This window comes from Rhea americana, unplaced genomic scaffold (assembly GCF_003343005.1).
Source record: "Rhea americana isolate MKP2758 unplaced genomic scaffold, rheAme1 scaffold_1, whole genome shotgun sequence".
Lineage (NCBI taxonomy): Eukaryota > Metazoa > Chordata > Aves > Rheiformes > Rheidae > Rhea > Rhea americana.
The window spans coordinates 18,562,142-18,588,077 of NW_028185038.1; the positions used below are offsets into that span (position 1 = coordinate 18,562,142).

The following is a 25,936-nucleotide window of genomic DNA, read 5'->3' on the forward strand; positions in this document are numbered from 1 at the left end:
CATTTCCCAAATGGGCAAACCCAAGGACTGGGACCCCTGTCACCTGCACTCCCTTCACCTTTCTGTGCCTCGGTCTTTGATAGCATTCCTACCTCCTCTGAAGGCTAAACCTAAACCCTTTGGCTTCTGGGAATAAAGGGGGCCACGAGCCCCTTTTCTCGCCACCTCAGGTGTTCAGGCCAGGCGCTTGCTAACATCCCAGTTATTTCAGTATTGTTTTGTGCCCAAGAGGTAAGAATTTTTCCCCTCCTCTCCCTTTCTCCCCCCTCCTTGCTCACGCATTCCTGCCAAAAGCACAAGGGGAAGCAGCCCCTGCACGGCACCCGGCTGGACCTCCCCTCTGCCGCTCCATTTCCAGCTGCCGGACGCGGAGACGGAGGAGAACGCGTGGAGGGAGGGAGGCCTGGAGCAGCCCCTCCTCCTGCCTCATAACTTCTCCCAAGCGTGCGGGGAGTTTCACTGCAGCCCGGCCAGCCCGCGCGGCACAGAGCCATGGTTGCCCGCTCCTGGGGCTGTTGGCCTTTCTTGCCGGTGGTGAAAATGCAACGTGTGGCAGCTTTGCCCAGGTAAGCTGTGCCAGCTTGCTGTCTGTCTGTCTGCTTGCCCTGCTGTCGGGCGAGAGGGGTCTGGTTTTGTATGCTCAGCCTGAGCTCGCTTGTGTTTTCTCATTCTCAGGTTGCAGTTAAACGAACTGCAGCTCGAAACTTGTGAGAGCAGGACAGGGGAGATGGGGAGGAAGAGGATGCAGGTGGGAGGCAGCAGCCCTCCAGGACTGGAAGTCGCCTCCAAGTTTCCACTGTGTTGCACAAGCAAACCCTCGCTGTGTCTCAGAGGGCCCCACTCCTGCTTGCTGGAAGCGCCTGAGATGCCCAAAACCTTTCTGTAGTCTAAATTTCAGGGTGACTTGCTCTTCCCTTGAAAGGAGGTGGCTTGGTGGCATCAGCTCATCTTAGAGACAGGGAAGAGTTATGAGGAATTGCTATTGTGTATAGCGCACATTTTTTTTTCAAGGTTTCTTGGGAGAAAGAGTATTCCTGTCACCCCCTTTGCTTCTGCGGGTGGGTGGGGGTCCAAGTGCTGCAGGGACCAGTGCAATAAGGAGCTATATTTTTCTTTTAAATTGCTAGTTCAGTTGGATTCTGTGAAGTGGATGCTGGTAAAACAGCAAGTGCTGAAAGCAAGTTCTGAATCAAACAACGGAGCAGACCCACCCCACCCCACCCCTGCCCTCGCGGGGCCAGTTATTACTCTTGCTCCCCCACACAAAATGAATAATTCAGTGAGTTATGGAAGAAACAGCAGAAAGAGTTGGTCTGAGGCCATTCCTGGCTGGGGAAGTCGGCCCATTTCAAGGGGGATAAGTAACATACTTCTGGGCTGGATTCTACTTTCTCTTACAACAGTGCCAGACTGCATCTGCAGAGATTTAACAGATGTAACACCAACAAATTGTAATAAATCCGGCGATCGTTTGGGTGCAAACTGTGTACCTGCAGCTGCAAACTGTGGGTCTGCTCCTTTTCTGCTCCAGCAGCCAGGAACACAGCACAGGTTTTCCTGCCTCAGTAGCACCAGAAGTTATAGTGATTGAGATCTTTCAGCATCAATTAGCAGTCCACCCATTCCTGTTTCCTCCTTTAGCCACAGAAATGAAATCCTATGGGGAACAGCAGCGATTAACAATGTCATTTGGCTGCTGCCCATTGTAGGCCCAAGGTAATGTAATCTTTGCTTTTTCTGATAATCAAGAATTGCAAGAAGATGCCTTTCTTCCAAGGAAAGAGGAAAATTGGCCAGCAGGCTGCCACAGGTGGTCTGACTTTTCTACGGTGCAGCCAGCTCTGCTGATGGTCCTTCCCTCCTCAGTTTCTTTGCTAAGTGGTAGCCAATGCTTCGTATCGGTCTTCACTTTTCCCTGGCTGACCTTGTTAGCTTTACGGTACAATTAGGTGATGTTGTGCCTGGTTAATAAGGGGGGCAAAGCTTTCTGCTAGCCAAAATCAGCTGTGTTTTTTTATGCAGTGAAGGAGGTGAGTGAGGAACCTGTGCAAGTTTCTCCAAGCTGTGGGAACATATGGCATTGAATTCGGTTTTTTAATCTTGCACGCTGCCAAAGACTGGGAATGCTAGGGGTCGTGTTTTTCTCCCCAAGGGCTGTTTGAGTGGCAGCTACTCAGCGCTAGAAGAAGAGACGTGAGATGGGGAACATCTGGTTATTGGGATGACAGTGTGTGAGAAGTACATGGCAGAAGAAAGGGAAAAGGCATATACCTGGACAACCAGTCCAAGCTGAGATGTTGAGGGATGCTAAGCATCCCATCAATAGGGGCTGGTTCGGACAGATGCAACCCACAGAGGGCTAGTCTTCGAGTTAGGAGGTTTGTATTTCTCACTGCAACAGCTCTTTCAGCTCTCCCTGGTTTTAAATATTGGTGCATTGAGGCCTTGCTTGTCTGGGTTTGATTTTTTTGTTTGTTTGTGGGGATTATTTTTCTTCCCACCTATTTTTCCCAAACATGACTTGTCTCATGTTTCAGTTGTTCTCCCTGCTGGGTTTGTTCCTCTGACCAAGGGCTGGGTTGTGCATTGTGGGAAAGCTCAGAGATGAGTCTGTGTGATGTCCCCAAATGCGAATTTTTCATATATGCCTGGAAGATCCTTGCTTCCCAAAGCAAGAGATGGTGGCCTCTCTCAAAGAGAGCCCGCATGAGGCTCCTAATAGAGGGCATCCTCCTCCCACCAGGCTGGAACTGTTGATGGTTCCTGTCCCTCAGGACTCCTGGGAGACACACAGCCTCTCCATCTTCTCCTTCTTGGTCTCCTGCTAATTCTAGCTAATGGACAAGAGAAAGAGGAGGAATGCAGCAGGTCAAAACCAGATGTCTCCCACTCCAGGTTCCCATTTCCAGATGCTCCCTTATCTGGATATGCAAAGCCTTCTCCCAGGCCAAAAGGCAGGCATGATGTCTCCTCCCTTATAGGAGAGATCATCCTGTCATTACCCAAGGCTTGGCAGCCATGGAGGGGAGCAGGCCTGGAAAACACTGCTGGAGGGAGCCAGAGCAAAGAGGAGCATTTTGGATCTGTGCTTTGGAAAAGCACATTCCCTGTGAAGGCGCGTTCTGGGTGCATTTCATAGCTACAAGGACTGCTCAAACAGACAGTGCAGGTCTGCGTTACTGAGAAACCCCATCAGGCAAGCAGGAAAGGATTAATGAGTATAGCTGCAGGATTTTTTTTTTTTTCTGAGATGAGTTATGTTTCCACTTTGCTGCAGTGCCAGGGAAGTGGTGCAGTGCTGCTAAAAGGTGGACATCTTGGCCATCATCAGAGAGTGGAAGGAAGGCAACAAAGACGTTCATGTAAACAGTGAGAGGCCTGGGTTCAAATCCTCCCGCAGCCCCCCGCACGGGGCTCCAGCTCAGGGACCGAGAGGTTGCAGAGTTTGAGGCTGCTCCAGGCTGCAGAGCCTGGAGTGTGGGTGCCACTGGTTCAGCCTCTCTATCTCACTATCCACAAATCCTCCTTCTCTTGCACCTTGAGGGAGTACAGACCCAGCAGCAACTTCTGGGAGAGTGGGAGGAACAGAGGGATGTTTGAAATGGGTTAGTTACATCCACAGGAGCCTCAGTTCCCTTCAAGAGCATCCTGCTTTGCCCCAGAAAGGAGTGGTACAAGTGTGTCAGAGTCACCCCAACATCTTAGTGGTAGAGGCCAAATTGCGGCCTTGTGCCGAGGACAGCTGCTGGTTTTTGGGAAGGTTTCTCTGCTGCCTTGACCTGACCCTCCTGTTTGTACAACTCGCCCATCAACACACACCTTGGTCGCCAGCGCCTTGTGAACTGATTAGACTTTGTTTGCACAGTCGATCCATAGAAGTCTAATGTAACTGGAGGGATACAGGGAGCCAGTTCTCTCTTCCTTAACCATTAACATGCATTTATGATGGGTATAAAATATGATTGTACCAGACAGTGGGTTTGTACAGAGGTTAAAAAATAGCACAAAGCAAATAAGGTGAATTAGGCCAGTGCTGTCTGATGTTTGAGATGTCTGTCTGTCAAAACACTCTTGCTTTAATGTCTTGGCAACTCACGGTGCCGTGTGTGAGACCTGAGACAAAAATAGTTAAAAGTCAATGTGACCATCTAGTTGCACCATCTCACAGCATGGAAATGTGGGAAGGAGCATCTGCTCCTGAGGTGTCTCCCACTTCCAGTAACGGGATTTTAGTTAGAGGGTCCCGGTTGCTTATTGGAAACTGAAGCTGAGGTTGGTGGTGGCTCCATGCCTGTTTAGTGGGAAGTACTGGCATGAGATGATGACGAGTATTTGCATCATGATTGATTTGAGACACCCCAGGGAGGACTCCAGGCCCATCCTCATCACAGGAGGCTTTGCACAAGCACAGCCCCCACTGAGCACTGGTGGAGGAGACATGGGCTTGAGAGACCCTGGTGTGGTTGGCTCCTGGCTGGGGAGAGGGACCTAGGGCTAGGCGGCCAGTCTCAGAGACTGGGATGAGTGGGGGCATGGAAGGGGCAGATTGGTGAGGTCAGGCTGCCTGCCTGGGGTCTGAAGTGGGGCTGCATGGTCATGGGTGTGAGATCACGCGAGTCCTGTGTGCAGCATGCAGGATGGGACAGGCCCTCCTTCACTTGCTCCTGAAGCTCACAGCCCCAAACTGCATAGAGCAAAGACTCAGTTGGAGGCAGGAAATGGCATCGGTCCAGCAAAAGCAGGGATTGGCCTGTAGAATTTATCCCATGAAAAAAAAAGCAAGGGGCCCCTTCTCCCAGGGGACACAGGACCTCAGACTGGCATCTTTGTTTTCTTTGTACCCACTCCCAGTCCTCTCAGTCACGCTAAGGGGCACCTTGCAATACAAACAACCTCCTGGAAAACAGCCAGCCCAAGCATGAGCAACCTGAGAAATGCAGATCTGGCTGTCAGCCAAGTACTCAATCAGTTGATCAATTGACTTCCCAACCCTTTCTCCCCTTCCCAGCCTCTCAATCTATTGATTTCTTTGTCCATAATGTCTGCCTGCCTGCTTGGAAATACTGCCTTCGACTCCACCAATACATAATTCTGCAGGGCAGACCTTTCACCTCCGTTATGGCAACGCAGATAATGAGCACCAACTCACGAATGCCTCAGGCAGCAGTAGGATAAAGAAATTGCAAATATCCTTAAAGCTGTGAGTGCTTGGAGACCTGTTAAGTGAGCAGCTCGCATTGCCACGGGCAGGTGAGGGGTTCCCCCTCTCTGAGCAGGAAGCAACTTTGCAGTGAGGAACAAGGTAGCTTCAGAGCTGAGTATTAAACTGGATGAAGGGTGCAGAAGGAAGTTAAATTGGGCTTGGGGGTGTTACCTGAGATGTACATAATGACTAGCTATTACTTTACGCTGGCCTTTTAGCTTCTTGACGTTCAAATAAATTTCTTTTTTTCTAAGGAGGATGGTGATTATTCTTAGCTAGTGTGTGCCTAGGTGCTGATGTCAAAGGCTGTGTTAGGGCCTGAAGCTCAGCATCCCAGTGGGGAGGCCACTGGGGTCAGGACAGGGGCATTTGTTTCATGTAGACCTCTGGTGCTGAGTGTCTCCAAGCGAAACTTCTTCAAGTGTCCACCCTAAACTTTCACTTTGCTCTCAGGATTTATTGCATGGAGAGATTAGGGCAGGCGGTGAACCCTTTTTTGCTGTTTGCAACAGCTGTGCATGCAGAATTGTCCACCCTCTTGGAGAGGAAGAACAAAAATGTGTGCAATTGCAGGCAGCTCTGCTGGCTGGAGACGATGTTCACAGCTGTTATCTGACCATAACTTTCTACTTGGAAAGGCTTCTACTAAGAAGGTATTTTTTGCTAACATTAATGTGAAAACCTGATGTTTGGGGAGTCACCATAGTGTGGAGGAAAAGAAAGGAGAGTCTAGCTCTTGTTTCCAGGGTTTATAAGGTATTTTTCTGCTTTTCTGCTTGGTACTTCTAAGCTGAAATGCTTCATCCAATGCTCCTAGATGCTGCTTGGATAGTTTCTGCAGGAGATGGAAAATAGAAAAACAGCACCAGTTGGACTTAACTCTGCAGGTTTTCACATACCAGGAGAAGAGGTTTCACCTGCCAATTACCTCCAGCTGTTTGACATCACCTTGTCATCTGCCTTGCTGCCCTCTTGTCAGTGGTATCTGACCACAAACCCAAGGAGATCTCTCTTCCTCCAAGTTTTGCTGTTAACTGGCTGTTTCCATCAGATCCGCATAAATCCTAACCTGCGTCTTGCTGCCAGCAGACCTTCTGTGCTGTGTATGTGTGACCCTGGTGTGAACAACTGCATTACTCAGAGGAGGATATTGGACTCAGCCTGCCAGTGTCAGCCAGGGGAGAGTCACAGCCAGCCCTCACCATGTTCTCAGGAGACCCATTGAGATGATAATCCATCTGCTTTTACACCTGGCCCCATCTTGTTAGGTAAACAAGACCTCTGGAGTCCAAACCTCAAGTTTGGTGGGACTGGGTGGTGGGCAACCCTTGTGGATCACTGCCTTTGAACAAGCCAGGCACATTCAGCTGGGTGCTGAAGTGGAAAATAGGCTTCCTCCAGCTCTTAATTCATCTTCTTTTATTGAGCAGTCTCGCAAGATTTCCCTTCCCCCTTCCCATCATCTCTGTTAAACATTACTAGATAGTGCAACCCCTTTAAATCAGGAAATCAATGGTATTTATTAAAGGAAAAAAAATCACCAACCAAACACTTTCTCAAAGCCCTCGCTCCAAGAGAGAAGGGGAATCATTTACCCATTCTGCAAGGAGCAGCAGTTTCTCCTGACTGCTGACATTGCTGGTCAAATGGGCTCCACATTGCAGCATGTGGGTAAAAGTACTCCTTGGAAACTATTTCTTTGCTTCTAAAATCCTCCTGTTTCATGGCAGAAGCACCTGGAAGCCAACAGGGCTGATCCTCCAGGAGAGGGGTGAGCTGATGCGTCTTGTGAAGCAGAGGGGAGCTGCAGGGCTCTAGCCACAGGCAGAGGTTGCAGCTCCAAGGACATGCCATTTGCTGTGCCGCCACCCATTTCCCAGAGAAGTGTCTCCTCAGAGGATAGGAAGTCTGTTAGCCCCCCACCCTGAGGTGTTGTCCCTGGCCTGCAACACCATCATGTCACTAGCACCTGCACCTTCTGCCATGGGGATGCCTGTGTGAGGGACACCCTAAGCCATAATCCTCTAACCGTCTACCAACTCTTTCAGCTTTCCTCAGAGCCATTTGTTTTTGGCACCCCTTGACCCGAGATGATACTGGATCAAATTCAAGCTTTGCCATGCTCTAAAAAGCCCATGTTGCCAGATGCAGCTATTTAGGAAATCACAGTTTTCCTTTCCTAGTCATGGATCCAAAACTCCACTATCTATCACTGTAGGGAAAGAGACTCTCTGAATAATGAAAATCTCAGGAAAATTGCCCCAATGGGGTGTGAACACCCACACGAGGGGAATGGCATGAACTCAGTTCACGAGAGGCAAGGGCTGTGCACAAGCTAAGGGGCTTGTTTAGAGAACACTCCACCACAGAAAGTGTTAGAGAGGTCCCAGGTGGGACCTCACGAAGCCAGTCCAGAGGTTGTGGTGGGACCTCGCAAAGCCAGTCTAGGGGTTGTGGGCATGGTCCTAGTAGCATGTGGGTGGCACTGAGGTTGGAGTGGTCCTGGAAGCAGAAAACTGGAAGGTGGTTTTGCTCTGGAGCTTATGAGTCCTCTGGATGTCCGCAGCGGTCCATGCAAAAGCATGAACTCTCTTCAGGAAATGAGATCTGTCTCCTATTGCGTTGCTTAATGGTGGTGCTACTTAGGGCATTGCTTTTTGCCGCAGAATTTGAATGTGAATGATGAAATGTGTCCAGGGACATTACATTGCCTCTTTGCAAGCCTAGGCATGGGCTGCGTTTGGGGACAGGTCCATTCCCAGCTTATCCAGCTGGAGGGACCCAAGCCTGTCCAACTGGAGTTAGTTCTTCTAATCCGCATACTTAATCCTGAGTGGACTAATCCTAGCTGAGCCTGGCAGAAGGTGTCCAAGGGGCTTTCAGTAAGATCTGGGCAATCCCAGCCCCTTTGGACTTGATCTGAGTTTTGGTTTTCAGGCTGTTTGGCACCTCTGCTTGCAGAGAGAGCATCTCCTGCCTGCAGATCAGCCCCTCAAGTTGCTTCTGGGGTCGCATGCATTTCAGGAGAGTATTTACAGATACTGACAAGCCAGTATATACAAATTTATTTACAGAAGCATCTTAAATTCCCTATTCAAGGGATTTAGAAAGAAATCAATTACCACAGAACTTTATTAAGTCCATTAGAAAAAAAAACGTAAACTTTTGACCCCGTGGGGTTTATTTCTAACAAGTGAGAAGCAACCAATGTCTAACCAGGTATCTCCTCCCATCCAAATCTACCATTTTCCTTGAGGTTTGAAAATGTCTTTAATGCCCTTGCAGCAAATGGTGTCTAATCACAGGAGAGGGGCTGCAGAAATGCCCCCCTGACCAGACCTTTTCATGTAAATATTTCAAAGCCAGAGGAAAGAGCTGGCATTTCCCCTCCAGCAATTATGAACACACTTGCTTGCAAAACTGGCAAACCCTCTAACTGACACCAGCTATTGCTTCTTCATCCCATCTCCCGAGCTTTTCTTAGGTTGGGATAATATGCTGGTTTTGGACATGCCTTTGACACTTTTTTAAGAGCTGACAATGACCGTCATCTTTTCTCTCCATCTCTGTGCGCCACTAGGATTTATTCCCAGTCCTTTACCTCCTTGCTGGTGTCTTAAGCCTCGAGCTCTGTTTTTTTTTAACTTGCCACCAAAATTCAATGGTTTGAGTCTGCCTTTTGTTTTTGTCTGGCTGCAGGCTGTCCCTGTTTTCCTATGTCATATTTGGCAGAAATTATCTAAATTGGGCTAAAACCAGAAACACTTATAAAGAGGCAATAGTACAAAAAAAATCAGTGTCAGTGCCTTATGAGGAGGTAATGTCAGGTCCATCAGAGCTTTCTAATGCAGCAGACAAGATTTTGCTGGGTTGTGAGATGGAAGGTTTTGTTGGTCGTGTGACAGAGAAAGTGCCACGGCACAGAGCTGAGCGTAGGGAAGTGGGTTTCCGTGGATCCTCTGAGAAGGCCATTCAATGCATGTAGTACTGTCATGTATTTTTAGTGTCAGTGTGCAACAGACGTAGTTAGTGGGTGGATGGAATTAGCAGCAGCATCTGGCACTGGTATGTAGGATCCCAGGGGCCAGAAGTGGGACTACAAGCATGCATAAGGTCCAGGCGGACCTTCAGGCAAACAGAGAGGCAGGCGCTGGTCAGATGAAACTTTCGCACCCAGGGTTGGATATTTTATACCTAACTGATTCAAGCGGATCTTGGAAGGAACCAGGAAGGGGAGAAACAAGAGAGAAAATGATTTATTTTCTTTCTAAAATCTGAGAATAATGCTCTGGATTTGAGATCATCTCCAAGCTGGATACACTGCCATCGTACGTCAAGGGTCTACCTCAGTCACGTATCAGCAGCTGAGTGGGTTTTCACCATAGGTGAACATTTGCATCTCACCGCTATCAGGCAGAGCATATCTTTAACTAAAATTTGATATATACATATGTATTTTTTTTTAATTCAAGAAGTTCAGCATGATCAAAAATTCAACACATAATAGTCCAGTAGGTTTGTACACATGCATATATGAATTCATATCTGCCAAGGAGGGTGTTAAGTCTTTGGAATTCAGATTATGATTCCCCTCTGTGTTGAATCCTCGCCTTTTCCTCACCTTTGCAATGCAGCTTTAAGGAGTTCATCATCTGAACTAGAGCTTTTTACACCTACAGAGTCTTTGCGTTTGCAGATGTTAACATTTGCTCACTGAAAGGCCATGGGTTCACCATGGTTTTCTTTGCCTCTGCATAGTCTTCTAGGATTTATTCCGAATATAACTGTTTGCCTGTTGCTGGATAGGAGCATGATAATGTGTCTATTTTACTGTATTTGTTCAATGCTGAAGCATTAAACAATTTCAGAGCTGAAATGGAAATGTAGAATCACATGTCAAGTGTTTATCTGTGGAAAACGTGCTTTGGCTTAACTACCTAAAGTGACTGCAGAAACTCAGACTTGTTCTTTGTTGCTTAGGGTTTTGCTTGTTTGTTTGTTTGTTTTTTACTTTGTGCGCATGCATGAACTTGAAGAACAAATGGCAGAGATTCAGATTTGCTTTTCTTTCTATCCTTTATTTGCTTGCTGGCTCTATATCACTCTCGGTCAGCGTTTCGATCAGGGCATCTCTGCCACACTGCATATCCTTGCCCCGTGGGTCAGCGCTCTGGTCACACGAGGAAGGTGAAACTCTGCAGGATGATGTCAGCACATATTTTGTCATATCGTGGAGGCATCTTAGAGGGACTTTCTTTTTCTTCTTGAGGATAAATCAAAATTTCCTCGGAATTTCAAAGAGAAAGGAGGATTTCTGTTAACATTTCAACTTTTCAGAATGTTTTTTTCATGCATTTTGGGCTCAGTGCGTCCCAAGGTTTGAAGCAGCAGGGAAACTGGCCTAGATTTAGATCAGGAATGTAGAGAGTGAAGTCAGAAAAGTCACACCTGGAAAGGCAGGAGCTCTCATTTAGCTTACGTCCAGCATCAAGGCTCAAGTCTGTTTACAAACCTGCTGCAGAGGGTCTGTCTTGAGAGGAGAGGTGTTTGCAAGGTGCTGTAGGCTGTGGTTTGTGTCCAGTTCAGGCTGACACAGCAGCACGGGCTGCATGTTGCACAAAAAACACCAGTGAGCCAAGGAAGAAGCTGTGCTTGCAAAGGACTTCTAATATGAGAGAGACCAAGCTAAGGTGCTCATTGCCTTGCAATTTAAAAATCAGACAACTGGAGCTCATTAATCTACCGCCTACACTCCAGATGTGGGTGCTTCCCTTAATTAGGCAGGCTGGATTGATGATGGCAGCCAAGGAGGTGAGGGCTGTGCACACTGCTGGCATCCAGTGATGGTTTGTGTGCTGGAGCTCCTCCTGGGGCTGACTTGTGGCAATGGCCATGCTAATGCATGCTTGCTTCTCTGCCCTGGGTAAGTCCTCAGACACCAGAAATTCATTGGCACTTTGGAGGATCTTCTTCTGCCTCAATGTGGCAGCTGGTACTTTTGGGGCAGGAGTGGGAGAGCTGGCCACGGTGCCATTTGCAGGAACTGGGGGCCTCCCCCATCCTGACCAGTATGACCACAAGGCCTTCAGTGCTAGCCCTTGTGATGGATGTCTCCTCCCTAAGGATCTACAGGAGCCTATTTTACTGTACTTCTGGTGTTATTCTAGATATGGAAATTCCCAGGACAGTGTTGTATTTACAGGATAAATTATCCTTCAGTTGGGTTATATTTTGGGCAAGAGAAAGTAGAGGTGTGAGGGACAGGAGGAAGAGGAGAGAGGAAGGAAGGAGGCACAGTTTGGAAAATGCTGAAGTTGAAATAAGGACCTCCACAGGAACAATCCCGGAAGGCTGTACATTTTTAATACTAACACAGAACTTGGAAACACAGGCGAAGGTTGCAGCACTACCCTGCTCCGTGCTGGCTATGCTCATGCCCCAGGCCAGACCATGCCCTACAGAGCTGCATATTAAATGGGAAGGGAAAAGGAGAGGCTGTCAGCTCTGCATTGCAAGGAGGATGCTGGGACATGAGGGATGGTAGGGTGAGCCTGCCAAAATTATTAATGCAGCTATTGTAGAAGAGCTGAGGTTGAAACCTGACTTTTTTGCATCTCAGCTCTGAGCTTCTCCAATGCTCGGTTTCCTATAAGCTTGTTTGCTCCTGTAGTTAAGTCCTTTTTTGAATGTTTAAAAAACCTACATATGGTTGTGGGGTTTTGTTTGGTTATTTTTTTTTTACTTTGAAGCCATCTCCACAGCAACTAATGGCAGCATCACGCAGAGGTTTTGACAGGAGGTAAAAAGGAAGGACACAGCACAGGTTAACTGCTACACAGCAGAGATCTCAATTACATCAAGTACACCAAGCAATTAGGAGAAGCAAGAGGGGAAAAAAAAGAAACAGAAAACACATTAAGCAGCAGAGCCGCCTGTTAAGGAAATCGGCCCTGAAGTTTTCAGAAATGGGTTTAGCTATGAAATGTGCAGGGTGACAACAGCCACGGTGCCCTGGCTGTGCACGGTGCTGCATGGACGCACACATGCTGGGCCACTCCGGGGGACTTGACCTTCATTTTTCTTTTTTGGAGATTCATTTAGGTCAAATTAGTTCATTGGAGCTCAGCTTTATTTTATAAAAGAAACTAAGTCTATCATATAATGTGATTTTCAAATTGCATATTATTAAATGCAAGGAAGAATTCAGCACTGGCTAAGAGCTAGGCTAGATGATGTCATTGAGCTCGTCTTTTCCTAACCTTTGTAATTTCCACCTTGGAATTAATCAATGTCTCTCTCTGAAACCTGCTCAGCCTGAAACAAGCAGGTGAAGCTTAGAACAGAAGAACAACCTTTTATTGCCCATTAAAAAAGAATAAAACCCCTTCTGGTGATGCCACTTCTGCTGCAGTTATTGCTTTGTAAAGGGAAGTTATTGCTTTGCAGAAGGAGACTTCTGTAGCCCTAACTAGCTGTCAACATTTGTTAGGGGAGTCACTAAACTGTCCGTAGGTAGGTAGTAACCAGAGCTCTCAGGCTCCTTTGGCTGCTACGTAGTGATGGCTTGGGTTTCCAAGGATGGCAAATGCAAGGCAGTTCATTGCAGATTTAGGAATTTGAAGGCTAGTTGCAAAACAAATTAATGAAGAGCTGAGTGCAGAGTGTGGGTGGTTGCCGTCTGCAACGATCTCCTAGCAAGACTCACAGACTGGAGGCCCGGGGATCTCTCCTCCTCGCGTAACTGAGGTGACAGCCACTTTCCTTTTCCTTTGCAACAGTCACGTTCACCTTTGGGCTTGATGTGCCCTGGTCGTTATTGCCTGAAGAAAAGTGCTATTAGGAAAGGTGCCGGGGAACAGAGCTGTGCTATATGCTCTTGCCAGCCTCAGCAAAGAACCCGAGGGTTTAAAGGGTTCAAGGGACTCCAGCGCTGAGTGCTAAGCCAAGACGAGCCTTGGTGGTCGGAGGAAACCTTCCCTTGTAGGCAGGCAGGAGCATCCTGTGAGGATGACATGTATTAAAGCCCCTTTTCTCTGGCAGATGAATGGCTCTCCAGGCTGCGTGCTGACTCCAGGAACTGAGGAGGAGTTTCTTCTCAAAGAATAGAAAAAAAAATGCTGTATGCCCAGATCCTTGCCTTGGCATTGGCCATGGCACAGCACAGAGCCGTGGCTGTTCATGAAGGTATGTTACAAGTGGGCCGCTGTGAATGTAGCAGCTGGGGATGACGTAGAGAGAGAGCAGGGAGGGAAAAGCCTCTTCTAAGCAGTGGTTTTTGCTGACGTCGTGGGCTGAGGCCGCACATGGCGGCTGTCAGGGTGAGGCTGTAGTGCTGATGCCTCTGGCTTTTGCACTAAGGTCCCTTTTAGCTGGGAGCAGCTGGCTAACAGAGCATCTGCAGCTGGCCCCGAAAGGGAGACAGACCTGACTTGTTGCACCAGGGTTTAAGGGGAAATCAGGACTCTGCTCACTGTCCTGCCTCTGATACTGTCCAGCCTTGGCTGTTTCAGAGGAAGGTGAGGAGAAAAGGAAAAAACGTCTCCTCCTGATTCTTATTCTGATTTCTAAGAGTTGAGACAAGCCACAAACCCAAGGGAATACGATGTGAGGGGACTGAGAGAGGAGACCTCAGGGCTGGGATGTGCAGCCCTGAAGTCTCCTGCCACTGTTCAGGGAGTCAGGATGACACAAGCCCTCATCGCCTCCCTGTCTCCCTCATGGCATGTGCCAAGCTCATAAAGAACTCTTTGTGAGCCAAAAAGACCCCAGAGAAACAGCCCAGTGGAGTTAAGGCACGATCTGATCCATGACCCTATAGCCTTTGTGTCCTGTGGATCTGGTGGTGGTGGTGCAGAGAGCCAGGTTGGGCTGGCAGACTGGGGAAGGCAGTGCCCACACCCTCCCCAGGCTGCTCCCATGCTCCCAGGACCAAGCACTCTGGGATTCCTCAGGGAATTGCTGGGAAAAAGAACATTTATTTCTCCATTTCACTGCATTGTGGAGGTAGGGAGAGTGGATAAGGAGCTTTTCTTGTCCTAGTGGTCTAATACCTCCTGCAGCTCTTGGAAAATGAGAAGGAAATGAATTGGGTTGGTGCTGCAGAAAGGGTCCGGCACCTCCAAGCCTGCTGCTTTTGACCAGCCTATGGAGCTAAACCAGAGCTCCCAGGATTGTCATGAAGCTGGGTGTGAGCCAACAGGTCCTCACTCTTTGATGTCTGCAGGAACACACCCTCAGGCTTTGACAGCACCTGGAGTAAATTCAGTAAATTCAACAAGGAGTTAATAGAAGCTTTGGATCAGCTACAAAATTAACTTGATTAAATTCCTGTCCGTCAATTAAGCCAATATACTTGACTATAATGCTATTTAATTCGGAGCTGGGAACAGTGCAATAAATCAGCATTTACAGATGTCTCTGGGAAACCTGTGATTGATGAAACGTGGTAATTTTGGAGGTGCATGGAAAATTTCAAATAAAATCATATCCCCCTGTGATTAATATAGCTGTCTGTGTTGGTATTTTCTCCAGAAGGTACCAATCCAAATATGCTTAATATCACATGTTTCCAATGACAGCTTCAGTACCTGATCCAAGTAGCAGAATGTGCTCAGGTTTCATTGCCAAGCCGGGCCCGCTATGAAAAGGTGCTGAGCACCTGGCTCAGCATCTCAATGAGTGGGGTCTGTTTGTCCCTTTCTAGAAAAGAGGGTGCTATCCTGCCCCTTTTATTCCCGTGCAGCTCTTACAGCTCACCCTTGTCTTTGCATTTGTTACTCTGGATGCAAACACGGAAAGGAACTTTGTGCAGGGTGAGCAAGACTTTCGGGGGTCAAGCGTGGATGGAGGAGGCTCTCTGGGGATTTGGGATGTGGAGGTGTTCCCCGCAGGTGGCAAAACCCCCAGTTCTGTGAATATCAATGGCATTTTGAGCATGATTTCCAGATCAGTGGCAAAAATGCAGGTCTCCCAGAAAGAGGTCTCCTCACTGCCTCGAACAACTACAAGAGATGAGTGATTTTGGGAGAGCTAGTGGATACTTCTCTATCTTGTTGAGCCCTTATTAGGATTTTCTCAGGATAGCACAGGTTGGCATACCTGGGACGCTGCAAAACAATTTCCTTCAGTTTTGAGGAAACTTCAATCAGAGCCAAGTACCTACCTGGTTTTTCCTGAAATCATTCTGGGAAACCAGGGACATCGACATCCAAGCTAGGGAAAGAGGGGAGATTCAAAATAGACCGAAGCAACAGCAGGGAACAGAGCTTATGGTGAGCTTATCTGCATCTGTTAGCAGCTGAGCTGCCTCGAAGACAACCTTGACATCTCAGCTGAAAAGCACTTATAGAGGATTGAGAAAAGAAGCGAAATTTCAACTGATAGCTCTAGGAAGGAAAATTGAAATAATTGTCTCTCATTTTTGTCAAGGGAAAGTGCTTTGTATTCCCAGCTGGGAACTAGCTAAACTAAAAAGAGCCAGTCATTATTTTTCTGCAGCAAACAGAACTGTTAAATCACGAAGAACTCTGTGTCAGAGGCATGAAGAAAGATGAAGAAACCTAAAAACTTGGGTAACAAAGACTCTTGGACAACTATCCATCTGCAGCTGGTAAGCGATTCTCTGTCCCACTATGTGGCCAAAGTGGATTGAGCAGGAAAAGACAGTAACAAAGGATGATCTGAGAAAATGAAGCCTGCATCTCTCCAAGCTTCTTGGGTATCAGCCCTACCTGCTTATAGGAACAGGGTAAAAGTCAGTCAAATTGAAGAGGCTGAGCTAAAACAGGCTAGCCATTGCAGCAGAACTGTGAGGGATTAAAAAGCTTTAACTCATGGGGAATGTCGCACCTCCAAGTCTTCCATGGACCTGGACTCCAGAAGTATGGCTGCAATATGCTTGCAGATCCAGCGGAAATCTGGAGAAAACCCCCCGCCCAACCCATCCCACAACTCCTCTTCGGCCTTAAAATGGCAAATTAAAGCAAGTGCTCCAGCCCCGGCAGGTGCGGGCTGGGTCTCTAAACCTGCAGCTGAAAATCAAGGCAGTGGCTGGGTGAACTCCAAAGCAGTAGTGACGCAGAATGAAAAACACGTGGAGCGGTCCAAGGTATAAACCCATTTTCCATAGTCTAACAAAGCTCTTTGTTCTGCAGCAGGAGGAAGTTAGCAAGTGGCGATAACAGGTCCCTACACCTGTGTTTGGCTGGTAGAGCTGTGAGGCGATATTGTCGGTATACGGGCCTGGATTCACCCTGGAAAGGGTGTGCAGTCAGTCCTGGAAGGACTCTGCCCTCCAAGGCTATTTTAAGGCTCTAACCAGGCAAGCTGGGGTGCCAGCCCAGGACTCATGAGCATCCCTGAGACAACCCAATGCACTGCCTTTGCAAGTGGTCCAAAAAAAAAAAAAAAATGGGGATTGAGACCAGTTCTTGCGAGCAAATCTGTGATACCGAAAACCCTGCTCCAGTAATCAGTGTGATCTACTTTGCAGCAACCCTACAATAATAACTCAACATCCACCTGCGACAAAAGGAAATGCCAAAGAAAATATAAATTTTGAGCTTCCTATTTACAGCCTTCATTTGAGTGTCCCTAAAAGGCATCAGATTTCTGTCCATGAAATACAGTTATTGGATGCCTAAAGAAAATGAAATTCAATTAAAAGAGATTGAACACTTTGTAAAGGGAAATGTGCCTTGATGTTCATTAAACAAATTTCCCTGTATACCTGTCCCTTCCCTGCCAGCTATCATCAGATCAGCTCTGGCTTGTAAGGGAAAAACACTCAAACTATTCATTCCTGCATGTGAAATCTCTTTGGTGCTCGGGCTGCCCAGCAAGAGAGGAACATTACAGAGCTGAATGACCAGGGTGTCCTGAGCTCCACACAAGACTGAACTTGCACAGCTGCATTGCAAAGGCAAACGAGCATGGCGCACCCTGAGCAAAGACCTGCACGAACAACCGATACCTCTCCTTGCAGTTGCTATTTTGTCATTTTGAAAGCCCCATTTGAAAACCATACTTGTTTTATGGCTTGTACAGAGCAGCATGAATGTCCTGATGGCCCTGAATCTGCATGGGTGTCTAATGACAGCTCTGGACCTTGGATGATGAGAAGCCCAGGGTGTCACATGGTGTTTTGGTGGTCTGCAAAACAGCTTACAAATGACAGAAAAGTGGGGTTAAGCACCTTGGTTACCATTTGAAGACCACCTTTACCAGGTGCCTTTACCAGGATAGAGCCTAGTTGCTCCTGGCGTTAGGACTGCACTTTCAAACAGTCCAGTAAATCACCTACACAACAGGGTAGTTCTCTCTGTTAACACTTTTTTCTGACTTTTCATTAGGGGCCTCCAACAACTTGATAAATGTTTATCTCAGGTCGATGGGCAGTGCTTTACACTGACAGGCTCCACTTCCCTTTCTTGTTGACTCTCTAGGCTCAAGTCTCCTTCTTCCCTGGTATACATATCACTTTAGTGGTTTTGGTGACTTTCACGAGGCTGGCTCCATGAAATAGTCGCCATGTGAGGGTGGTTGCTGTTACAAATATAACCAGTTGCTTATCCAGCTCCTCAGTTTCAGTTCTGCAGCAGAAGTTTTTATGTGATTTTGGTGGGTCACTCAGACCCATGAATAGGAGTGGATTCACTTCACATGACATTTGTGATGTCAATGTTGGCATCCGAGTGTCTGGGCTCTGCTGATGGCCAGTAGGTCTCAATAAAAAAATGGGTGAGGTGAATCACTCTTGATGGGCCCATTTTATTCTGTTGTCTCCAAGGAGAATTTGTGATAGCCAGCTCAAGTGTTGGTCTGCCTCTGATCAAACAAATGCCCCTGGGTGCCTGGCTCTTCTTGCTTCTGGCATGTCCTACATACCTCTGTGCCTTGACAGATCTGGCCCTCAGTGTTTGTGCTTCAATCCCTGCCTTTAAATGGGAAACTTCCCTGGGTGGGAACAGCAAAAAGGGGGTTCAGAAAGATGTTAAAGAGAAGCAAACAGCTTCTAGAGGGCCCCTAACTACCCACTTCTTTGGGCCTAGGCAAGGTGTAGCTCCCTTAGCTGAGTTATCTCCGGGGTTCACGTAACTTACATGAGTTTATCTCACATCTGGTTCATTGCACAGTTTGGACTTAGCCTTCCTGCCTATCTTCTCCTTCAGTGTGCAGGACGGTGGAGGTGGCAGACATCTTGTTCCTTGTGGGGCAGTCCCAGAGCTCCGGGACAGAAAGCTCTCAGTTGGTCAAAGAATTCATCTCCAGTGTGGCCCACTCTTTCGAGAATGTGGTGATGGGCAAAGGAGGCGTTCGGCTGGGGGTGGTTCTCTATGAGGAGAAACCAAGGTAGGTCATTCTATTCTCCCCCACCAGCATGTGGGTTTCTAGTGCCCTGCAGCTGTGGGCAGCAGTAGATTTTGCTGAGGAACCCCACGGTTAAAAAACTCTTGCTGTTCAGCTCAGCCAGGGCAGCTAACTGAACCATCACAAAACAAAGCTAAAGTTAACCCACCAGAAATGTCATCAAAAGAACAGTAGTCTAGAGACACTCAGCAATGGGGAAATCTTTCAGGACAAGGAGGATGGTACTTAATGCAGTCACAAGAAATGCCCCACAATAAATGTCCAATTTTAGATACTGTTTTAAGGAAAGACGCCTCTGTGGCTCATATCCTGGACTCCCTTGAGCCCTGTGAAGAGGGCTTCTTGTTTACCTTTGAGCCTGATATGACCATTGAGCTATCAAAGTGACTGCTGGTCATTACCATTAAAGATGTATTCTTTCTGTAACACTAGAGTTTCCTTGCTCTTTATTCACCTATGTCCCTGCATTTCTCATTCCCAGGATGAGTATTGAGCTGATGGATTATGTAACCATTGAAGAAATGCTGGTGGCAATTCAGGATCTCTCATTCAAAGGGGGCAATTTAAAAACGGGGTCTGCCCTGGCATTTGTGGCTTATGCTGTATTTCACCCTACCATGCTAAGGGAGGATGCAGCAAAGGTAAGTGATCTTCTGTGATGTCTTTGCTGGTGTGATCCTCTGAAGGGATCAGACTTCTGCCTTCTTCACCTGAAGGCATGAAGGAGCCAGCTGGCTTTTTTTACCCTGTCTGTTTTTAGAGTTGGAATTGAGGTATCTCAGTTAGGAGCTCATTTCAGACTGACTGGCTCACCTTCTGGAACTGCTTCTCTCTCTCCACTTATTACAGAGACCTAGCACTCCTCTCTTATATGCCTCCAGCTGAATACCTGAATTCAGGGCGCATATTGTGTAAGCAAAAAGAACAGGTTCACATTGTCAGGCACAGTAATGGCCTCGGGACATGATTTAGACATAAGAGGGAGACAAGTCCTGGCCTTTGTGCCTCCTCTGTGTGAATGATGCTGCTGTTGCTAATGGATTGTATACGTCCACTCCCCTGATCCGAGTGTGGCAGCACAATTAACATCTTATTTAAGAAGCAGGCATGCTGTAGTATCTTTACCTTTCATATATAGCTCTGAGTCACCAGTTCCCTCAGATCATATTTAACTTTTTTCATCATTTTTAAGGGATTCTTAATTCTGAGGATACCCAGAAGAAGGCATTGCATTCTAGTTTTCTTGGCAGACCTGTAGGAGGCAGTTTGCTCTGCTGTGCTCTGCTGGCAAACAGCCTTGAAATCGAGAAGGGGAAGGAGTAGAGATACCTCATTCATCGAGGCTGAAGTTATTACAGCCAGGTTTTGCCTCCCATTCTCCCACGTCCAGGCATGGACCTTCCACATTTACAGCTTCGTGCTGCACTTTCTCTCCTGCTTTAAGATCCTCTGTGCCAGAAGCGAGCTACATGATCCATACAGCCAGGGTGGTGTGATCAATGTGATCTGTTTTGGATAACAAAGCAGGAGGGAGAAAGCGATGCTATGGGTGGGTATGCTACCTACCTGCTTACAGGTGTTGTAGCGGAGTCCCTTCTCCATTACAGGATCCAACATATCAGCCATAAATCCTTTTACATAATCTCATGTGTGACTGCCCAAAGAGCTTGAGAGGTGTAGGGTTACTGTGCTGCTGAGTTTGGCTTTAATTTAAACCCAGGCTGTGACTAACAAGAGTTTCCTGCCACCTGATATCACCATCCAGGTACCAAAGAGCACGCATGTTGTCCAGAGTGCAGCTGAGTCCTGCTTCCAGAGCTGCTATTATGGATTTCTGGAGCTGAATCCTTTCTCTGTGCTGTCCTTAATCTTCCTCTGGAGCCAGAGTTACTGCCCAAGCAGAGTTTAGACACAGTAGGGTAGGACGAGATATGCAGAGAAGAAACTACCACGAACTGTAGCTTTTGTGCTCTGGCTCCTTCCTAGCTCATGCTTTCCAAAATCCACCTGTCAGCCAAGCATGCTTTTAGTTTTGAGTGGGGCACTTCAGAGGTGCAGGTTATCAAAGGATTTGTTTTCAAGTCCTCATCCTTTCCGAGGGATGAGTCATAGGTGTGAAAATACTGAGTTTGTCTCTAAACTGCTCATGTTGTGCTCTTTTGTTGTCTGGATCTAACTCCAATTCTTCACAGATAGTTGTTTTGATCACAGATGGGAAATCTGGTGATTCATTTGAAGAAGAAGCCCTCGTCCTGCAGAACGGTGGGGTGACAGTGTTTGCTGTAGGTATGTGCAGACACACTAAGGTAGCTGGAGCATTGCTATCAAACACTTGGTGTGCACCAACATGGAAGTTATGCGCCAGGAAAGACTCTAGATGCACAACAGCATTCACCTCTGAAGGCTGTGCACAACCGCAAGCTTAGGCACTAGCTACTATTGCACACATAGAGGGAAATTGCATCTGTGCTATGCTGGGGCGTTTTTTGTTGTTGTCAATAGCTGATTTATTCAGTGAAAATCTGCACTTTTGCATCTGTCAAAACTACTTATGAATTCAGAAGGAATTCAATAAATAGTTCCATAAAAGTCAAAATGTTTTGATATGACATTTTCAAAAATGAAATGTTCTTACTTTTGAAGGTTTCTGTTAATGGAGTTTGAAGATCAACTTTAGCAATGTTAAAATGTCCATCAGAATAAGTCCATGGGCAAAAAAAAAAAAAAAAGAAAGAAAGAAAAGAAAAGAAAGAAAAGAAAAAAGCCCCCCAAAGTTAGATACAGTCATTTATTACAAGTCAAACCTAGCACTTACTAAAGGAATTCAGGTGAGAAGAAGAGGTGGGGAAGGCAAGGAAATGCCATTATGGAGAGTAAATAAGTCCTTTTAGAACAACATAAGATGAAACTTAGAGGTGATTTTGTTTTTTCTTTTTCTTTTTTTTTTTTTTTTTTTTTTGTCAAAATCAAAAACCCTAACGATTTTCACGTAACTCTCAGCAGCCTCCCAAGGACCCACACTCTGCTCACTCTATCAGAAAGGCAGAAAGGTTTCTGTATCCAACAGGAGGAACAAGACCCTATCCCGCCCTGCCCCCTTTCATAACCAATCCACAGCAACCCACTCACAGCCAAACCCCCTGGGGAAATTTCTAACATGCCTCTGGAGAAAACTTTGACCTTTTTTCCCTGAGGCGAGATGCTTCATCAACTCCACCACTTGTTTAGCTTGAGTATCCATTCCTTATTTCATCTTTTACCCAGCATGACTGCAAAGCTAATGTAAAACATGAAGACCCTCAGAGGCCCTGAGGCAACACCTCTCTCCCACTTGCTCTTGACAATATATGGCCTATGATAGTGTTTTTTCTTTTCCTCTTTTCCTCATCTGCTATTTTCTTCGTCTTCTCTTTGTCTAGGAATTAAGGATGCTGATAAGAATGAATTGAGCAAAATAGCTTCTGAGCCTACTGAAGAGCATGTGCTTTATGTTGACAATTTCCACCTGCTCCACAATGTGGCTCCCAAACTCTCTCGAAGGCTCTGTTTCACTGCCTCAGAGCCACCACGGCCCATCAAGCAGACTGTGCAAGGTGCGTCAGGATTTTTCCTTTATCCTGCTTTCCACCTGCTTGAATAATCTCCTTCTCAGTCCCTGGAAGTGCCAGCTATATGATGGAGATGGACCTTCCATGTCCCATCTGTTCATTACAAGGGACCTTTTTGAGGTAGATGTCCCTACAGGATCAGTACCTGTTGCTGGGGGGGAGTAGTCCTGCATATGTTGCTTGTGTCTTTGTCCCCATGGTCCATCTGGTGATATAGGATCCTGAAGCTCTCACTGTGCTTTAGAAGGGGCAGGAGTTGCACACTAGGACACAGTTCTGCCTCTCAGTGGCTCTTAAGATGGGACTGTCATAGTGAGCTCCAGCAGCACAGCTCGGGGTCTTTCTTCCTTGAAAGAAAGACTTTCTTCCTTGCAGGGAGCAGCCAAAGAGATCTCCCAAGAGACTTAGATGTCTCTCCAAAGAGACAGAGATGTTGCAGTGAACCTGCAGGTGGTAGCAATGAATTCCTGTCCCCCTTTCGGCACACCAACTTAAGAGAAGAGGAGTTAAATGCTGAGGGCAGAGCTTGGAAGAATGTCATCCATTGGCATGAGCCCTAAGTCCCCAAAGGGTCTGTTTTGCATTCTCTGTTGTTCTGCAGCACTTCAGAGCTTCCTGTGATTTTTTCATCCAGGGTTTAAGCTTTGTGTCAGAATCATCTCTGGTGGCGATGAAGAGGAGGTAGAAGGCAGCTGATTCCCTATACATTAAGCAGATGTTCAGGGGGAAAATGTTGCCTGAACTAGTTTTGTTTTCCCTTCTTGTGCTGTCCAGGAGTTTACCAAAATAAAATCTATTTGGGTGTCTCTAGTCTGGAAACAAATCCCGGCTGCTCGTTCCCTCTCAGGCCATGTGAGGGATATTTATACCCAAAGTGTATATGCAGTGAAAGTTTATGTGCAGTGAATGTGGTGATCTCATTAAAGAAAGGTTTGTGCATATCCAGTACTGGCTTGATCACAAGTATCCTGAATGAAAGACCTTTCCCCTCTCTTCTTGCAGCCCAGATCATCGGTCCCCAGGATTTATTTGTCAGTGAACATAGCCACAGCTCACTGAGGCTAACGTGGATGCCGGCTACAGGGAGAGTGACGGGGTACCGTGTCCACCTGCAACCTTTGCTGCCTACAGGGCAGCCAGTTTCAGAGGACCAGCGACAGGTAGAGTTGCATTCCTGTTGTGCAGATCCCCAGTGTTTGACGGGATAAGCTGAGCAGGTCCCAGTGTCACCCGCTAGTTCTCTGCTGGAGGCTGCTGTGGCAACGCAGCCAAAGTCAGGAGATGGCACCATGTCCCTCAGCCATCCCCCTCACAGCCTACTGGATTGATGTAAATTGCTGAAGCTGCTTGCTGTGACCTGGAGTGGAGGGCAGAAGTATACGGTGTGCTGTTGGGATGATAAAGCTGCTGGAGAAAAGGAGCAGTTAGAAAAGGAAAATATTTTAGATGAGCTGTCCCAGCCTTCATGCCTTTTCATCAGCCATTCCTTCCAAGGGCTGGAAAGTGAATTAGATAATAGGCCATTTGTAGGTCTACAGATAGACCATCTGATGTGAAGATGTGTTGATTGCTCATGCTAATTTTGGCATTGATGTTGTGGTAGGGCAGAATTTCTGGAGGTAAGGCAGGCAAGGAAGAGAAGAAGAATATAGCTCCCCTGTCACAAAGTCCTTTGGGACTGACAAGGTCCTGGCACGCTCCAACTTTCCTAGTAGCATCCCCCATTCCTCTGTGGTCACGCTTGAATGACATGTCCAAGATCTGGGCTCTTGGTAAATTTTTTGTGTATTTTGGTTTTGGATTTGTCATGTCCTTGGGTGAGGGATATTATAACGTGTCAGTTTGCTCAGCATCAGCTCTGTCACTGCCTGACATCTAAGAGCAAGATTGAAGGGTAGAAGATTTTGGCCTAAAGCTTTGATTTGTAATAATAGAACAAAGCTATGAAAGCATAAAATATTAAGATTAAGATTATTAATTATATTAATTATTAAGACTGTACTTAGCAGGAATGATCTTCCTTGGTTGTTTCAGAATCTCATTTTCACTCATAGGTGAAAATACCAAAATTATATCTCCACCTCTCTTTTCCTCAGGTTAAGTTGGAATCTCTTTTTATTACCTTAAAACAAGCTTTCTTTATCTAAGATGTCTGCTTTTCCTCCATTTTCCCTAGAGTGGAGCTTGGGGACCCCCTTCACCTCTTGTGCACAGTCTTGTTTTCATGGGGTCTTTTCTGGGTACCGTGATGAAACCCACCCTTGACACTGTGCAGCACAACCCCTCTCCAATCTGTCTGCACCTGGACCTGAGCACAAGCACTGAGGAGCCCTGAAGAGTCACTGCTATGTCCAGTGCAAACACGGGTATCATTTGAGGATAGCAATGTACTGAGTTAGCGGCTTTTAAGAGGCTGCTACTACTCGTGGAAGTTAACTTGTGTCAGAGAAGTGTGGTTCTCCAAGGTGTTGTAAACATAATGGTCTTGTACTGTCGTGGAGGTCACACAGTGTTCTTTGTCTGTGTATGTAACAGATTGTGGTGGATGGTGACAAAGACACCGTGCTGGTGACCGATCTCAAACCCAACACCAAGTATGTCTTCACAGTGCAGGCTGTCTATGCAGACAGTCTTGGGGAGCTGACAACTGTCAAGGGTAAAACAAGTGAGTAGCTGTTCTGCAGTCATCCCTGTATGTTCCTTGTCCGTGCGGGCCCAGAAAGACTCCAGCCCTGAAACCATACTTCCAGGAGCTGAGGGTGGTGGGGGAAGGAGGACCATCTCCTGTCCAGACGTCCATGGTGCCTCATGTGTGAGTAGATGCAGTGTGAGGCTATGTAGGGATGCTGTAGTTTGGAGAGAGTGTGTGCAGCACAGTGTGTGTGTGTGATACATGGAAGTACAGGATGGAGCTTGCTGGATAGCTCCTATCATCCAATTTAATAAACAACAGGATTTACAAATCCAGGCTAGGGTTCAGTTAATGTAACTTCCACATACCTAGAATGAAAGAAGCTCTTGGAGACAGTAATTTTATAAACATAGACATGAAATTTATGGATAAATTTGTATTTTAAACACCTTCTTTACGAAATGGATGGTCCAAAAGGCTTGGGTTGGCAGTACGGCTTTCATTTCTCTCAAGGAGAACATCAAGCTTGTATGACGAGGACCATTAGGAAACACCCCAAATAATAGCGATCTCTGATTCTGTGGAGTGAGCTGGATCTCCTCTGGGTTGCAATGTGCTATGCCAAATTTCTTTGCTGTCACATCACTATCTATAATGACAAAGTTCTTGGAAACAAAGGGCCAACTTCACTTTAGTCTAAAAGACCTGTTGACACTGAATCAATGTGGTGGATGGAGCAGGTTTAGATCCAGAAGTTTCTGCATTGCTGTTCTTTAAGAGGTGCACTAATTCTGCTGCTCTGTTTTGCATGAAGCACCAAGTCTGCTTTGCCTGAGGGGTTTTGAAGAGAATTGTTCCTTTCTTCCTTTTTTTTTGGTTCTTGTTTTTCCCTGTGATGTCTAAATTGTTTGTCTTCTTGAGGGAAGATCTCAGACAGGATGAATAAATAAAGAGCTTCAATGAGGTTGACTCATATGCACTTGCCAAGAATAAGATAGAATGTCTTTATGGGTGGAAATAAAATCATTTGATCTCTTCTCTTAATATCCCCAACATGAAGCCAGAGGCAGAAGCTATAAATCTGACTGCCGTGGCTGGCTGGATCAAAATGGGCTTCTCTTTGTG

The 25,936-nt window shown here is 46.7% G+C and overlaps 1 protein-coding gene across 5 annotated transcripts in view; it reads left to right on the forward strand.

The window, feature by feature from the left end:
• The first annotated feature begins 402 nt into the window (after positions 1 to 402).
• Positions 403 to 25,936, forward strand: part of LOC146601893 (uncharacterized) — a 131,729-nt gene continuing 106,195 nt past the window's right edge. For all 5 annotated transcript variants that reach the window (XM_085299787.1, XM_085299796.1, XM_085299803.1 and 2 more), the window contains exons 1-8: positions 403 to 566; positions 13,244 to 13,387; positions 18,373 to 18,553; positions 19,053 to 19,212; positions 20,764 to 20,857; positions 21,991 to 22,164; positions 23,182 to 23,339; positions 24,715 to 24,844. In XM_085299787.1, the coding sequence (XP_085155913.1) occupies positions 13,318 to 13,387; positions 18,373 to 18,553; positions 19,053 to 19,212; positions 20,764 to 20,857; positions 21,991 to 22,164; positions 23,182 to 23,339; positions 24,715 to 24,844 (967 nt within the window). In that variant the 5' untranslated portion in view covers positions 403 to 566; positions 13,244 to 13,317. The remainder of the gene's footprint in view (positions 567 to 13,243; positions 13,388 to 18,372; positions 18,554 to 19,052; positions 19,213 to 20,763; positions 20,858 to 21,990; positions 22,165 to 23,181; positions 23,340 to 24,714; positions 24,845 to 25,936) is intronic.